The sequence below is a fragment of the Oreochromis aureus genome, linkage group 18, assembly GCF_013358895.1.
Source record: "Oreochromis aureus strain Israel breed Guangdong linkage group 18, ZZ_aureus, whole genome shotgun sequence".
Classification (NCBI taxonomy): Eukaryota; Metazoa; Chordata; class Actinopteri; order Cichliformes; family Cichlidae; genus Oreochromis; species Oreochromis aureus.
In genome coordinates this window covers 19986810-20001612 of record NC_052959.1, presented here as the reverse complement: position 1 = coordinate 20001612, position 14803 = coordinate 19986810, and the positions used below count along the sequence as shown (strand labels likewise).

At 38.7% G+C, this 14803-nt stretch overlaps 2 protein-coding genes and 1 long non-coding RNA gene across 3 annotated transcripts in view; 1 reads left to right on the top strand and 2 right to left on the bottom strand.

The window, feature by feature from the left end:
* LOC120434244 overlaps positions 1-8195 on the bottom strand; it is a 52518-nt gene extending 44323 nt beyond the window's left edge. Inside the window, exons 1-2 of the long non-coding RNA XR_005609013.1 lie at positions 7992-8195; positions 7237-7309 (exon numbers count right to left, since the gene is read on the bottom strand). This is a non-coding gene — a long non-coding RNA (uncharacterized LOC120434244). The remainder of the gene's footprint in view (positions 1-7236; positions 7310-7991) is intronic.
* A 135-nt stretch (positions 8196-8330) lies between these two features.
* Positions 8331-10061, top strand: LOC116315328 (ATP synthase subunit g, mitochondrial-like). The gene is made up of 3 exons (XM_031733600.2): positions 8331-8442; positions 8728-8888; positions 9861-10061. Exons 1-3 carry the CDS (start codon positions 8391-8393, stop codon positions 9957-9959), a joined length of 312 nt encoding a protein of 103 aa, XP_031589460.1. The 5' UTR covers positions 8331-8390; the 3' UTR covers positions 9960-10061.
* A 16-nt stretch (positions 10062-10077) lies between these two features.
* ift22 (intraflagellar transport 22 homolog (Chlamydomonas)) lies at positions 10078-14800 on the bottom strand. Its single transcript, XM_031733599.2, has 5 exons — positions 14511-14800; positions 11080-11162; positions 10818-10901; positions 10512-10714; positions 10078-10434 (listed from the first exon to the last, which is right to left on the bottom strand). The coding sequence occupies exons 1-5, from the start codon at positions 14547-14549 to the stop codon at positions 10286-10288; spliced, it is 558 nt and encodes a 185-aa protein (XP_031589459.2). The 5' UTR covers positions 14550-14800; the 3' UTR covers positions 10078-10285.
* Between the last annotated feature and the right edge of the window lie 3 nt (positions 14801-14803).

Genomic DNA, 14803 nt, shown 5'->3' with positions numbered 1-14803 from the left:
GTGTTGTGTGAAGCTGGAAACTGAACATAGAATTACTTGGTGGTAGAATTACTGATCACCCACATGATTAAAACCACTGACTGGTGTCATGAAGAACACTGATTATTTCATTACAATACAGTGTCTGCAGGGAGATCTAGGATCCTGGCATCATCTAAATGCTACTCTGACATAGAAAGACTCAATCTTGCAGACCCCTATGGCAATGCCTCTCTCCACTGCAGTGCAAGAACAGATCAGCTACATTAATTCTCCAATCTCCAAATTCCCCAACTTTCATCATCTTGTGCTGCTGCTCCTGGAAAATCCTGATCCAGCAAGACACTCCCAAAAGTCAAGTCCCCATGCTCATCGGTCAGAGCTGCTTTGGCAACACAACAGAGGATCTGTACAACATTAGCCAGCCATTTTATGTACTTATGCTTATTTCATTTTTAATTTAGTAAATGTACTTATTTATTATATAATGATATAATAAAAAGAAAAAAAGTATACATGCAAAAGGTGGAATTTCAACCAGGAAAGCCATCGGGATAGAAGTGGGGAAGCTACTGTAACCATTTGTGCTCTCCACACAGAAGATTTCACTCCATTGGTCCACGTTTTGAGCAAAGTGATCAAAAGATGAAGCAAAATAAACGTCTCTTTGAGTTGCTGGAACACAGACTCATTCAAATTACCGTAAATCTTGTTGGAGTTCTGCAGATTGGAGAAACTTTTGTTTAATTGTGTTTTGATAACAATATTTTCCACACTTAACTGAACCTGAGCTGCTGGACAGTTTTCTTGACAAAAGCTTCTTCTTTCAGCTGCTCTCTTTAGAGGTCACCTCCAGCATGTCCTTCACTACATCTCTGAACCTCCTCTGTGGTCTTCCTCTTTTCCTCCTACCTGGCATGCCCATCTTCAAGATCCTTTCTCCAGTATACCCACTCGCCCTCTTTTGTACATGTCTAAGCCATGTCAGTCTTGTGTCTTCAACTTTTTCTCCAAACTGCTCAAGCTGAGTCACAGCAGTTCACGCTACCATCTTTCCTGAGACTTAAGAATGAGACTAAGTTCACAAAACAGAAAAACCTTTTTTAAAGCCAAAAAGTCCCCCGTGACACAATTACTCCGGCCTACATGAAGATTTACACTACATGCAATCATGATGCAAACCTCACCCTGTATCTAACCTTAATATCTACAACACGTTGTACTTACACACTTATATTTGTAGATTTTTTTACCAAAAAGTTTATTGTGACGATCAATTGGTAGATTTAACAGATGGAGGGTGAATGGGTGAATTAATAGATGGTTGGATGGATGATTTTTTTCTACACATTCAAATAAGAAGAAAAAAATTACAATTAAGGAACAAATCAAATCACAGTGCCGCCATGCTACTGAAAGGTTTCAGTACATTAGGATAACATCACCTTACGTCACTAATGGATCCACCATCTTAGCATTTCCATTTCTTTAAAATTAACAGTACAGCGATTTTGTGTAACACAACCATACATTAAAGTGAGGGAATCTCTTAATCAGTTACAAGGTTAAGCAGAGTGTTTTGTTCTCAGTCTGGTTGTAAGGAGGTTAAAGGCCTACCAGGTCAAAAGGGTGGTGTTATATAGACTCCTTGGTGTGTCCAAAAGATTGACAAGGAACATGATAAGATGTATGCCGGTGTAGTTAAATGAGGAGGGGTTTAAAACTTGGGATTTTAACAAATATAGTCATTGTTTACAAAGTGGTCAGAAAGTTGAACCCTTATGTTCATAGCTCATGGACTTGGTGACGAGTCAACCGCAACACATCAGAGTTAGAAAGCACACCTCCTGCACTCTCATCCAAACACAGTATCCCACAGCGCTGTGTGTTGAGCTCAAAGCTCCACATACTGTTTACCTATGACAGTTTCCCCATCTGCACCTTGAGCTCCACAGCTAAGTTTGCTGATAACACCACAATCATTGTCCTCATTTCTAATGACGATGAAAATACCTACAGGCTGGAAGTGGATTATCTGACTGAGTCATTGTTATTGACTTCAGGGAGTGTACTGTTAGGAACATCCCCAAAATCAATCAAGACACCCTGCCTGAGTTTGAATCCAGCACCCTCTTGCTGTGAGCCAGCACTGCTAAACACTGAGCCCGTGTGATCCCGTCGTGCTTTACCCTCGACAGCAGGCCTGGTCGCCACCACAAAGAGAAATATGTACTGCGAAACTATCACAGGCAAAATACCCAACATGAGGAATTATATTTCACCAGCATCAATCAGCAACATGAAAACACATTATTGCAGTAGTCAAAAGGAAAAGGAAAAAAATATCACCATTAATAGCAGTGCACATACTGCACAGTTGACAACATAAATAAGCAGGCAGACAGACGCCACGACATCATGCTTAAGCAGATCAGCAGGAGAGCCATAAAAGAGAAACAGATACTCATAATTCATAGCTTACTGGCATGGGACCACAGAGGGAGTGACTGAACCGGAGTCACGGTATCAATTCCCAAATGCCGTGTTTGCACAAAATGTACTTATTTTGTGATTTGAAGCAGTTATTACCAAAGAATAAGTCTTTTTTTAAAGAGGGTGAAAGCATCTACAAGCAACTGCATATTTCGGGGCCCACAGTTTCTATGACCTAGTATTAGTAGCAGAGAAGGCAGCACAAACCCAAGCACTACATGTGTCACACTGAAACAATTACAAATAAAAAATAGATCTACCTCATTTTAATCTCGCTGATCTTCCCTTCAAGCTCATCTCTTTGGGCTTGCCTGCAACACTTCCAGCTCTGCTGCTACTTGTAGATCGCTAGCAGGAAGTCCTGTCCCTACATCTGTGCTCTGTAATGCATCTTGGTTCTTCCCCTCTGTTTTAAAACAATCTCTCTTTAATTTACATTTTAGAATAATGTATAATGTTTGCAAGTAGCCGAATCTTAAAAGTTGTGACACATGCATGTTGCCTCACCTTCAGATCTGGATAAGAAAGACTGGAAACTGCCGTTTGGTCTCTCGGGTCTCATCATCAGTGATTTATTTTATTTTATTATTTTCTCATGCACAGACATTTTTCGCAAAGCCAAATCGTAGCCATTTTATTGTAATGCTGACAGATTAATATAAAACAATTTCATCATAGGGTGCATTTGATTTACAATGTTGGCCCAAGACTAGAAAGAGAAAGTGTTTCCAAACTCTTCAAAGACAGTGACAGAAGAGTGTGCATGTGCTATGTAATTTATTATGTGCACACAATCAATGACCAGCAGTGTTCCACTGTGTGTGTTTGGGATCATTGTCATGATGAAATATTAAGCTATCTACATGGTGTTGCATGGAGGATCAACATCTGATGGTACATTTCTTGTTCATAAGTGTTTGAGGACACACTGCACACTATACCAAAATATACAAGTTATCAGCTCGTATATCTTTCAGGAAGAACCTTGTTGATGCAAACATACAATTTGAATTTGAGATGCCTCTCAAATTGTGTTCTCTTTTCATTTTTTGTCAATTTCAACAATAGAAATGGGAACTCTCTTTTTTCGCAACAGACTGCTCGCAACAAAGTGCCTAAATACAAAAATTAAATTGTTTCTTTATTAAGTTGTGTGTTGTGTGTAGACACAACATTGCTCCATCTCTTGAGTTAGGCAGTTTTTATGCTTGAGTGATTGATAGAAAAAGCAGCCAGTGTCCAAATAAAAACTTTGAAAGACCTCCAGAAAGCCTGGAGAACTATTGCTCTAGACCACTTTTTAAAATGACAACAAAGTCTTTATCCTTGGAAGCAACATATAAAGAAATGAGGGGCAGCTCATGACTGCTGCACAGAGGTATATTTTATATTTACAAAGCTGTATTTTCTTGGTCAAAACTCTCAGAAGATCCAAATAGTCTGTTGATGCATTTCTTATTTTCTTGTCTCCCTCCTGTCTTTATTTAAAAGCACAATTCTTGATGCGAGAGAGCCAAAACACATAAAGCTACATATCAGCTACCATCTGTTTACTTGTTACACTGCACTGTTAGAAAAAGACGAATGCTTTGCTGCAAGGATACGAATACATCTCCCGAACAATGTGTTTCATTATTCAAGCAAGCTTGCAAGTTAAGAACTGTGAAGCTTATTTGCCACCTTTAAGCAAGTCTCCTCCACATAACAAATCGCCGTCCTCCACTGATCCATCAGCCTATTTTTCAGACTCATTTGCAGTCTCATCTGTCTCCTTACTGTCTTACCAGAATCTCTGTACCTCTGATGGGGTGTGGGTGGGATTAAATATATAATTACAACTGTCTTCACCAAACCATCACATCACCTGGCACTCTTCATCATGAAAGAGGAATGACTTAACTCTGAGGTCCTTGTGCACAGCTGAGCTTCCCAGAGACTGAGAAAAAAAAGATCAATCTGTGAATCAAGACCTATGTGGAGAGGTTCATAACTCTTAATACCTCTGTGGTCTGGTATAATGATCACAGTACTGCTGTTAATGCGCTCAACTATCCAAGCCAAGCGAGGTGCAGGGAGTTGTGCTATAATTGGTCCCTTTACGCTACTAGACTCCAGCAAGAGTTCACAATGTCACAGTGTTGTTACAGAACACAGTTCATTTGCTGACATTAGCATGGGCGATCTGCTGTTTGCTGATGTTTTTTATCACCAATCTGTTTGAGCTGGTGGCTCTCAGGTAAAAGACGATTAGCTGCATGAAGGGGAATAAATTGTGTTCAGCATCTCGTTGAATTTTGTGATCATTAGGAGCAGTGTAACAAGCACCAACAGATTATATGCCACCAGGTTCATAGAGCAAACTTGGTGGTAAACATGTAGATCACAAATATACTTTATTAAGTTTCTGATCACCTGATATATTTAATTCTAAAATTCCCCATATCATCATTAGATATTTGACTTTTGATCTTGCTAATGTTGTGTGTGTTCTGATTAGTGCACAGAGGATTTTATCAGGGGATTTTTCAGATTTTTCTTGAAAACAGCTACGTGTATTGGCTGAAACAACACTGTGAGAGAGAACAAATAAATAAATAAATAAAAATGCAAATCAATTTGAGCCATTTCATCATAAAAATGGTGGGTATAGCAGCTCTCAGGCTTGTGGTGGAAACCAGACTCAAACTGATTCATTCATATTCTTCCACTGAAGGACCAACTCTGGGAATTTTATCATAACAGATGTGCCAAGCACAGTTTGTCTAACACCTGATACAATTGTTCCAACTATCACCTTCATCTGACTTTTTTCACTTTTCCTCATTTTCAGTTTTTATTGCTTTATCCATTTTGTAAATATACACATACAATAATCTTCTTTTGGAGCTTGAGCACAGACTGTCACAGATAAAATCTGCAAGTTGGGAGGGAAGCAAAATCTAATCAGAATTCATCTGACATCAAATTTTCTGCAAGTTGTGAACTGCACTGTTTCTGATGGATTATCAACAGCGGAAACTCTAAAGAGGACCAGATGGCGAGAGGAAACGCTAACAGGCAGCAAAGAAGGGGAGAAAAAGAATGATTAGGATAAAGATGCTAATTTTAAGGACTCAAAAAAATGTAGCTGCATATGGGATTAAAACAAATGACTTCATCACCTCAGTGCTGGCAATCAGCAGCACACTTCCCTGCAGACCAGCACACAGAACTGGATGAGGTCCCTATCTGTCTTCGTAGACTGCAGGGCTACGACTGATTACTGCCCGCACTGCTGATCTATCTCCAAATGCGCATTCGTGCCAACAACCAAAGCAGAGGTAGTGATGTCATTCGTTTTAATCTCAACTGCATGTATGGGCCATTTTATACCATGAAAGGCAAGATTTACGTCGTCACTGCAGCTTCTGTACACATCTGCCTTTGTCTTTCTGTCTGTCTCCATCTATTTCTATGACTCACAGCAAGTATCCTTCTGGATCACTGTGTAGAACACCTCACTCTTCTATGCTCTTAGTCATATCCGGAGCACATGCCCCCTCCTTACATTATTTATTTATTCACTTTATTCATTTATTTTTTTTGGTCTTTTACTAATGCTGATATTCCCAGTGAGGAAAATTCATACTTCTGATTTCTTGCAAAGAGTTACATTAGAAAATTAAAGCCTCTGCCTTTACTAAGATGCCAGGAAGTAAGCGTAATGAGTGGAAACAGGGAGAAAGAGCCAAGCTGTGTGAAGGTTGGAGTGTATAAATAAATAAAAACACAAATGATCCCTTATTTCCCTCCCTTTATTTTAAATTATTTATTTTTTATCAACCAGAGGCATCCTAGATGTCATTGAGAGGGAACTGGTTCTAAATCAGAATAAAGAGGGTGTTCTCAGTCAGCAACTATAGACCAAGCTTTTCTTAAGAAGGCATTTCTCTCATCTAAATCTTGAAGGTCATCAAGGAAAAATTGTAAAAATATCTTACTCAGGAAGCAGTTTGAGTTGTGCATTAAAGTAAATTACACTTTTTCCACAGTTTCCCATTATACTCAAAGTTACTCTAAAATAGCCTCAGAGTTCAATGTTTTTCCACGCCATCACATGCCTGTTTGCAATCTTCCTTTGCTTGTTCATAAATGCTTTGAGGAGCTGTCACACTTACAGTGAATGTAATCTAAAGTGTCAACGTGAAATGGAAAATTCTTTCTGCTTTCTGAAACCTGTTTTACTTCGATTATATTTCCCTGTAATCTGAGATGACAAGTTTGGTGTTTTGCATTGGTAGTTTTAGCTACTTTCAAAATAAAACACTGGGGGTTGTAACTGTGTTTGTCTAGGAAACACGAGTTTGTATCGGATGGGTCCACCATTATTTGAGAACCATTTGACAACATCAAAATATAAGAACATACATGCAAAAGACTTTAACAAGGTGTGCGTTTCTCCCTAAAGCCTTTCAGGGGTTATAAGATATTATAGAGCACCCTCTAGTGATTTACTGTTTAAAAATCTAGTTGAAGTTCCTGCCAAATTGACCGCATGTACCTCCACTTTTTGAATTGCACACTGCAGGGATTCAGAAAATGGGATGAGAAACCTGCAGAAAGTTATCACTGAACTTTTCAATTTGTTTTACGGCCATCTCAAATGTGAGAAATCCTTCCAGCTCCACAAATCATTTATGTTCTTGCGTGTGAAAACATGCAGTGAATTGGGTAAAGCTTTATAACAGTGAATTAAACAAATAGTACCGGGAGTTGGGCGTTCACCTGGGAAATGCAGCTCTGGCCTCCTTTCTTGTTTGTACTTTGGTGCTGCTCCAGTTGTTTTATTTAACGTGGCCTGTCGGGTGAGTCAGAGGACAGTGAGTAATGATTCAGTCATGCATGTAATACTAAAAAAAAAAGAAAACTACACCCACACACACGGACTACTGTACAAGGTACAAGTTTTGTCTTTTTCATAGTGGGATAAAACCTTTTAGTCAATTGATGTAAAAATAATTTTTAAAAAGGTAAGCACATTTTTATCTCTATAGCACCTTTCAAGATAAACATCACAAAGTGCTTCAAAAGAAAATACCAGAGTATAAAAAAAGAGCTAACCAAATGCAAGCGTAAAAAGATTCGTTTTTAGCAGTTTTTTAAGACAATAAAAATTGAATAAGAATTTGGTGAATTAAAAAACGAAATAAAACCAAACATAGAGGAACTGTCGATGATTTTATGCTTTGTCAGTTTGGTAAAAAATAAATAAATAAAAATAAATCAGCAGCACAACCTGACAACCTTGCCAATTAGGAGAGTTTCTGAGGTCAACTGCCCTCACAAAGTCTTGTGCTTGTATTGTAATACCTGTTTGGGTTTCCTAAATATTGCCCCTCATAATGTGCTCCAAACAATAGCCTGATAATTAAAAGGAGAAGAAAAAAAGACAAGAAACATGTTCCTTGAAACTAATAAAAATGGCAGGCTGCTGAAACTAAAAATATAAATAAAAACTAACTTCAAACAAGAAAACTCACCCTGGAAAACCTGAAACTAAGCTGAATTGAAGTCAAATCTTCAAGTTACTGACTGGAAATTTAGAGTTATTACTGAGTCACTTCAAAATCTGAGCTACCCAAAATTTACCCCAAATTTTAACTTACGGGTGCCGTTTTTTTCTTTCTTTTTCCAACTTCTGAGAAAATAAGATGAATTTTTGCGTTATTAAGTCAAATATTTTGAGATATTAACCGAAAATTTTCACTTATGGATGGCAAAAAAAATATTTTTGTTGGTGGCGGAAACAAGCTTCCATTAATATTTCAGTAATTGCTCTCAACTTTAACTTGCCAACGTGCACATCTCATTTTATTTTGAAAATCGACGACCCGGAAGATTGCTTTCTTCTTCTGGTGACCTCCTGGGAAGTCCTCATCATGGCGCAGGCAGTTAAGAAAGTTGTGAATAAAGTTCCTGCATTAGTCGGCGGTAAGTTTTCTCGCTCTTATTTTTGTACTAAAACATGAAGTAAGGTTGTTACCGTGAACCGTGTAGCAGGGGCAATGTCGCGTTGCTTACAGTTTGTAGCAGCTGTACAGCTGCACCGTGACCTCTGGCGTCAAAACATCAAACCATGCACCAAATCTTTATAAGTTTGTGAAAGTTGTATTTGTACTTTATAGAGTGTTTCGTGAGAGGCGAAATAACCGTGTTGCGTTTGAATTTGCTGGCTTTACTGCGCCTTGGCTTACGTGGTCTGTGTGTGACTTTCAGCCGCTCTTACATACTCCAAACCCCGGCTAGCGACCTTCTGGCACTACGCTCGAGTGGAGCTGGTCCCACCGAGCCCAGCTGAGATCCCCAAAGCAATAGAAGCTGCAAAAGGTCTGATCAGGAGCTATCAGACGGGACGCCTGGGACAAACTACAGTGAAAGTAAGTTTGAACTGAGTCGATTAACCTCTGTTGACCTTCTAGATTAACTTTGCTGTACAGAAAGTAGACCTTGAAGGAATGGCCAGCCTGTAATTTGTAATGAACAAATAGTTTGACAGATGTGTGCTTCCATGTTGCTGTGGGAGTTCAGGGCCCTGAGTGATTAGATTTTATATTGGGCACCAGAAAGTACCTATTTTGAATATTTACCAGTAGTTTGTGAATTTTGCTTAAGGGTCATTCCAGATGAGTTCATCAAACGCCTCGCACCTAATTTTGGGACTTTAAGCATCATTCTATGTTAACTTCAGCCAAACTTGTGAGAGTCCATATTCATATAGCCATGGCACAAGATATTGCCCTAACATTTGAGGGCAATTCAAGTAGGTAGGTTATGTAATGGGGAAAACAATATATTAGGTTTTAAAAAACCCTACCTTCATCTATTATTATTTTAAAATAACATTTAATATAACACTGTAGGGACCTGACATCCCATTTAACTTTGCCCTTTTCATGCAAATCTGTGATGGTGAGGTGGGGGTTTTTTTGCCTCTCTTTTTTATTTGATGGCCCAACATTGACCCTTGATACATTGGTCACTCAGTGGATATTGTGCTTTTGAGTTGGAAAACTTAAAACACTAACTGACTAACATCTTTATTAATGTTTTGTGTAAAGAAGCACATGTGATAGTTATTACTATCCTTTATTCTTTACAAAGTCTGTTTCACTGTCTCAAAGTAAACATTGTGGGTCTCTCACTCACACAAACATTTACAGAACGTGTGAAAGTAAAATATAGGGAATCATCACAAGTGCAGTAACACCAGCTGAATAAAATGTCAACAATTATTTACAAAACCTGTTTGTGTTACATTATCAGGCCTCGTGCAGGAACTGTTACTGAGTGTGTTATTCTAGAAACATTTAAGGAGTTTTCTTGAGTGACAACTTGTTATTTCCTTGCAGGATGCCATAAGGAATGGACTGGTGACCACTGAGGTGCTGATGTGGTTCTACATCGGAGAGTGTATTGGCAAAGGAGGCATTGTTGGATATGATGTCTGAAAAATGAACTTTTCTTCCTCATCTTGCTTTTCCAGTCATTACATTCTCAACAGCCAGCACCAAATTCTTCCAAATAAACATATGTTTGTATACAGGAGTAGATTTTGTGTCTTGAGTATTAATTTCAAGAGAGAACTGAGTCGTATTTTATTCATAAAAGATTTACAAAATGCAAGAAACCAACACTGAATATGTTCTACACCTAATGTAGAGAATATTAAAGTTTGCATACACGTTTAATTTAGAGTGAAAATGTAGTAGTACTGGAGATGGCAACAAAAAAAAACATATCTTCATTCAGGCCGCATAATTTATAGATGCTACTGCTACGTAATGATGGACATCTCCTCTCGCTCTCGACTCTCCGACATCGCGTTCACGACGTTTCCCAGGTATCTGCAGAAAGCTTGCCTCACATCCTCTGGCTCTTCTTCCAGGTTGGAGTGAATGAGTAGCAGTCTGCTTAGATGTGACGCTGCATGAGAAAATGTGACTACATTAGCCCAGAGATAATGATTCTCGTGACTTTCAGAGGACTGCAGCACAAGTTACCTAAAGGCAGCCGTCTGTCTTCCACTCCACTGCCGGGCTTGTGGTGAGCTATGAGCAGACACTGGCTGTCCTGCACACCTTGAGAGGAGATGAACATTGAATGCCACATCTCTATTTCTTTGAGGTGACTTGGAACATCAGGGTTGAAAATGATCACCACACCGCTGGAGTCCTTCATGATTGCAGGCCAGCATGACTCAAATCTGTATGAGAATACATTTTACTACCATCATATTACAACGAAAGTAAGAACACTTTTCTTAATTATCACATAAAGGTAAGGATAACGTCTGTGCCTCCACTTACTTGAAATCCCCTGAACAGTCCCAAAGTTCAACCTCGCATGACTTGTCACTGCTGCCCTCAGGCTGCGATTCAAATTCCAGTATCCTTGAAACAACAGAAAGTAGTTGCACTTTGTATTTTTACACAGAAAGACTGATATCTCTCAAGGAAGGCTGTGATATTGGTTTAATCTTATTGCGATGACTGATTTTTACACTGAAGTGACACTCAGAGTGGCTTAATAGTGATGTTGAAAGCAGTAAAGCTCACATAGGATTTGTACCTGACTCCTTGAGTAGGTCTGTATTCACCGCCCACATTTTCTGTTGTGTCTGAGAGAAAATTTGCAAGAACTGTTTTCCCACTCTGAAAAACAGAAAAGCAGATGGCTTTAAGTACAATGGCAAAATAGTAGCACATTACCCAGCCTGACAGACGGGAATTATTACCTCCGGCAAGGAAGTCATGTTTTTGGTAGCATTTACATGCATGACATTCTTTCTGTCTGTAAGCACGATAGTTTGAAAAGTTTTGAATGAATTCTGGTAAAACTTTGTAGGGGTGTACAGTGGGGCCATGTTAACAAGCTATTAAAATTTGACTTGTATCCACCAAGGTCTTTGGGGTCAACTTAATGATTTACTGGTTGAAAATTGACAAAAAGTGTTATAACTTAGAAACAGTGATTCTTATAAGTATTCTGTGCATTGTCAACATATAGAATGTACAATACAAAGATTTGAAATGTCACATTTGACCTCTGACCTCTTCTAAAAGGTCAATAAATTGAACTGAAGGTCAAAGTGATAGTAATGCTATATAGAGCTAACTATGCTTCTTAATGCCATTATTTGTATTGGCAACATTTAGTAAATGATACTGGTATATGGGGACTCTAAATATCACACTATAGTTTGCATCCAAGTACTGTCAAGAGAAAGAAAATGACCTGCAAGCTCAAGTTATTCATGAGTGAACTGCCTTGTGGAAGTTTGCACTCTCATGTTTTAAGTAAATATTAACCTTAAAGTTAACTACTAGTGTTACATAAAAAAGTAAAAAGTAGAATATGTCCCTTCTTCTCCTTTCACCTGCTCCCTTTAGGGGTTGCCACATCAGCCAACTCAGCCCTCTTTGTGTCCTCCTTCACCACATCCATGAACCTCTTCAGTGGTCTTCCTTATTTTCTCATGCCTTCTAGCTTCATTCTTAGCATCCTCTGTACATGTCCAAAACACATCATCCTTGCCTCACCAACTTACACTACGTTCACACTGCAGGTCTTAATGCTCAATTCCGATTTTTTGATCAAATCCGATTTTTTTGTATGCTTGTTCACACTACAAATAAAATGCGACAGCAAACGCGCTCTAGTGTGAACCCTCAAAGCGACCCGCATTCGCAAAAGAAGACGTCACACACAACGCGCCCTGTTTAGACCCAGAGCAAACAATATTGTTTGACTGATGGCCCTTAATATAAAGACTTCGGAGTTTACGTTTCCCAATTTTTGCTTTAAGTTATTTTGTTATTTACATAATAATGTAAATAACCTAATAATTATCCTTATTGCTGTTTTAGAGAGGAGCGGTGCTTCAAAGGATAGTTGCAGATTCCTGTCAGAATCTGCAGATTATACAGTACAAATAAAATTTTCACGTTTCTCCAACGTTGTCTTCCCAACAGTTTCACTGACATCTACACTGGATGGCCAGGAAGCGTTCACGATGTCTTCTCGGGCGCTTCTCCGGCGCTGATAATTGGCGTCTGTCTTGTGTCAGTGACGTAAAAGAATGTAGTCTCTAAACTCAACCTGTCCTCATACATCACCCTCACCCTACTCCTGACTTCCTCATCCAGTACCACACTTCCTCTCATAGCATCCTGAACCTCCATAATTTCCTTGGTGGCACAAAATGAGCATTCTTGTAAGTATAAGCACATGAAAACCAATACACACCCCTCAATTAATATAAACAAGTACAGTAAGTTTTGATATTTATTTTATTTTTTAATGTTTATACAATATGGTGCAAAAGTCGTGAGCTACTTTTTGTCCTTCCAAGGAGCCAGAATTTTTTTAAACTGGTCTCGAGCAATAGTTCTCCAGGCTTTCTGAAGCTCTTTCAAAGTTTTGCCTGCCTTTTCACCTTTTAACTCAAGGGATAAACCAGTGTTGTGTCTACACAGAACAGACAACTTAGCAACAAACCTGTCTTAAATTGTATCTCTAGGCACTTTGTTATTAGTAGCCTGTTACAAACATATAATTTTGGTCCCATTGTTTTAGTTGAACCCCTGTTATAAACTGACAGGGTGTACCCAGCCCTGTGGCAGCTGGGATAGGTTCCAGACCCCTCCGTGACCTTGATAAGGGTAAGTGGAAGAGAGAGATGGATGGATGTTTTAGTTGAAAATGCCAATAATGTAAAATATGACTCAAATTGCCAGGCGCAAAATAGTATTTTCTACCAGCAAGGGGATTACACATCAGTTATTAGCAGAAAACTTGGCATGTACCAGCATGGTGTTCTAAGAAAGTTTCAGGAACCTCGACAAGTTGAAGCAGATAAAACCTGTCTGCAGTAGTTGAACAGTAACTAAAAGTCATGTCCTTAAGATATAGGGAAAAAACTGAGAGATGTATGTGGCCCTTCAATTGATCGACTGTTCACTGAAGCCTCATTAGAAATGGTCTCAGTGGAAGGGTGGCTGTCAAAAAAATGCCATTTCATTAATGAAAGGAAACGGAGAAAAGGCTGTGGTATGCCAAATTACACAAGAATTGGACTAAAAATCAGTGGCAACAGGTTTTCTGGAGTGATTAATCCAAATTTGAAAATTTTTGGTTTCAGATCATCTCAGCATTTATGGGGAGGTCAGAGGAGAAATGCAACAGTTAAAGCCATATGTGGGGGGGGGGGAAAGCCATCTCGATCTGTCATGGTTTGGAACTGCATTTCAACCAGTGGTGTAGATCTTGTCAACACTGATGGAATTATTAATGCAGAAAAGTACTGTCAGATTTTAGTCCACCTTGCAATATCATCAGGAAAGATTCTGATTGGCAGCAGTTTCATTTTTCAGCGTGACAGTGATCCCAAACATACTGCCCATGCAGCAAATACATATACAGATAGTAAAGCTTAAAACACGCATTTTTAACACAACCAGCCATTTATTGGGCTCTCCAGAGCCCAGTTCTCAACAGAACAGAAAAAAATCGGCCACCATCTAAAGAAGAGTTTTGAATGTCCTTCAAAAACCGTAGAGAAATATTCCTGAAGGTACTTAAAGAAATTACATGAAAGCGTGTCTCAAAGAGTTCAGACTTCGTTGAAGAATAAAGTTGATCATACCAAATATCGACTTCCAAACTTGTTATAATGTTACAAACTCAGTTTTTAATTTAATATACTGTGTTTCAATCTATGTTTGCACATTTTTCAATAAATCTCTGCACCCATTTACTTATCAAAATATAAAAAAACATGATAGGTGGCTCGAGACTTTTGCATAGTACATTACTTTGTTGAGCAGTGACAAATAAACTCAGACCGTAAATGTAACAGTGAAGGGTATGAATACTTAAGTCCAGTGCTTCCTCTGGTAATATTAGCCAAGGCAAATTTCACTGTTGACGCTTTTCGCTACCTGCTGGAATCTGAAAGGTAAAACAGCAACCGGTGTAAAGTCAAATGAGAATTTACTCACCTCATTGGGACCAACAAAGAGTATTTTAGCTTTGAACATTTCCACTCAACTGACGCTGGTTAGCATTAGCTTTTCAGCTAACTTATCTTTAAAAAATTCCGGGATAGCGAGGCAGTATCGCAACAGCAAGGTAAATGGAAATCAGCTAGACTTAGCTGCGTACATATCTAAGCCATGTCATACTATATTTTTAGCTTTACTTAATAATATATATCTTTTTAAATGATCTTCGATGCTTCCCGAGGATGGCGTACTAGCAATCGCGACAGTAAACTTCTTTTCCGTTTCTATGG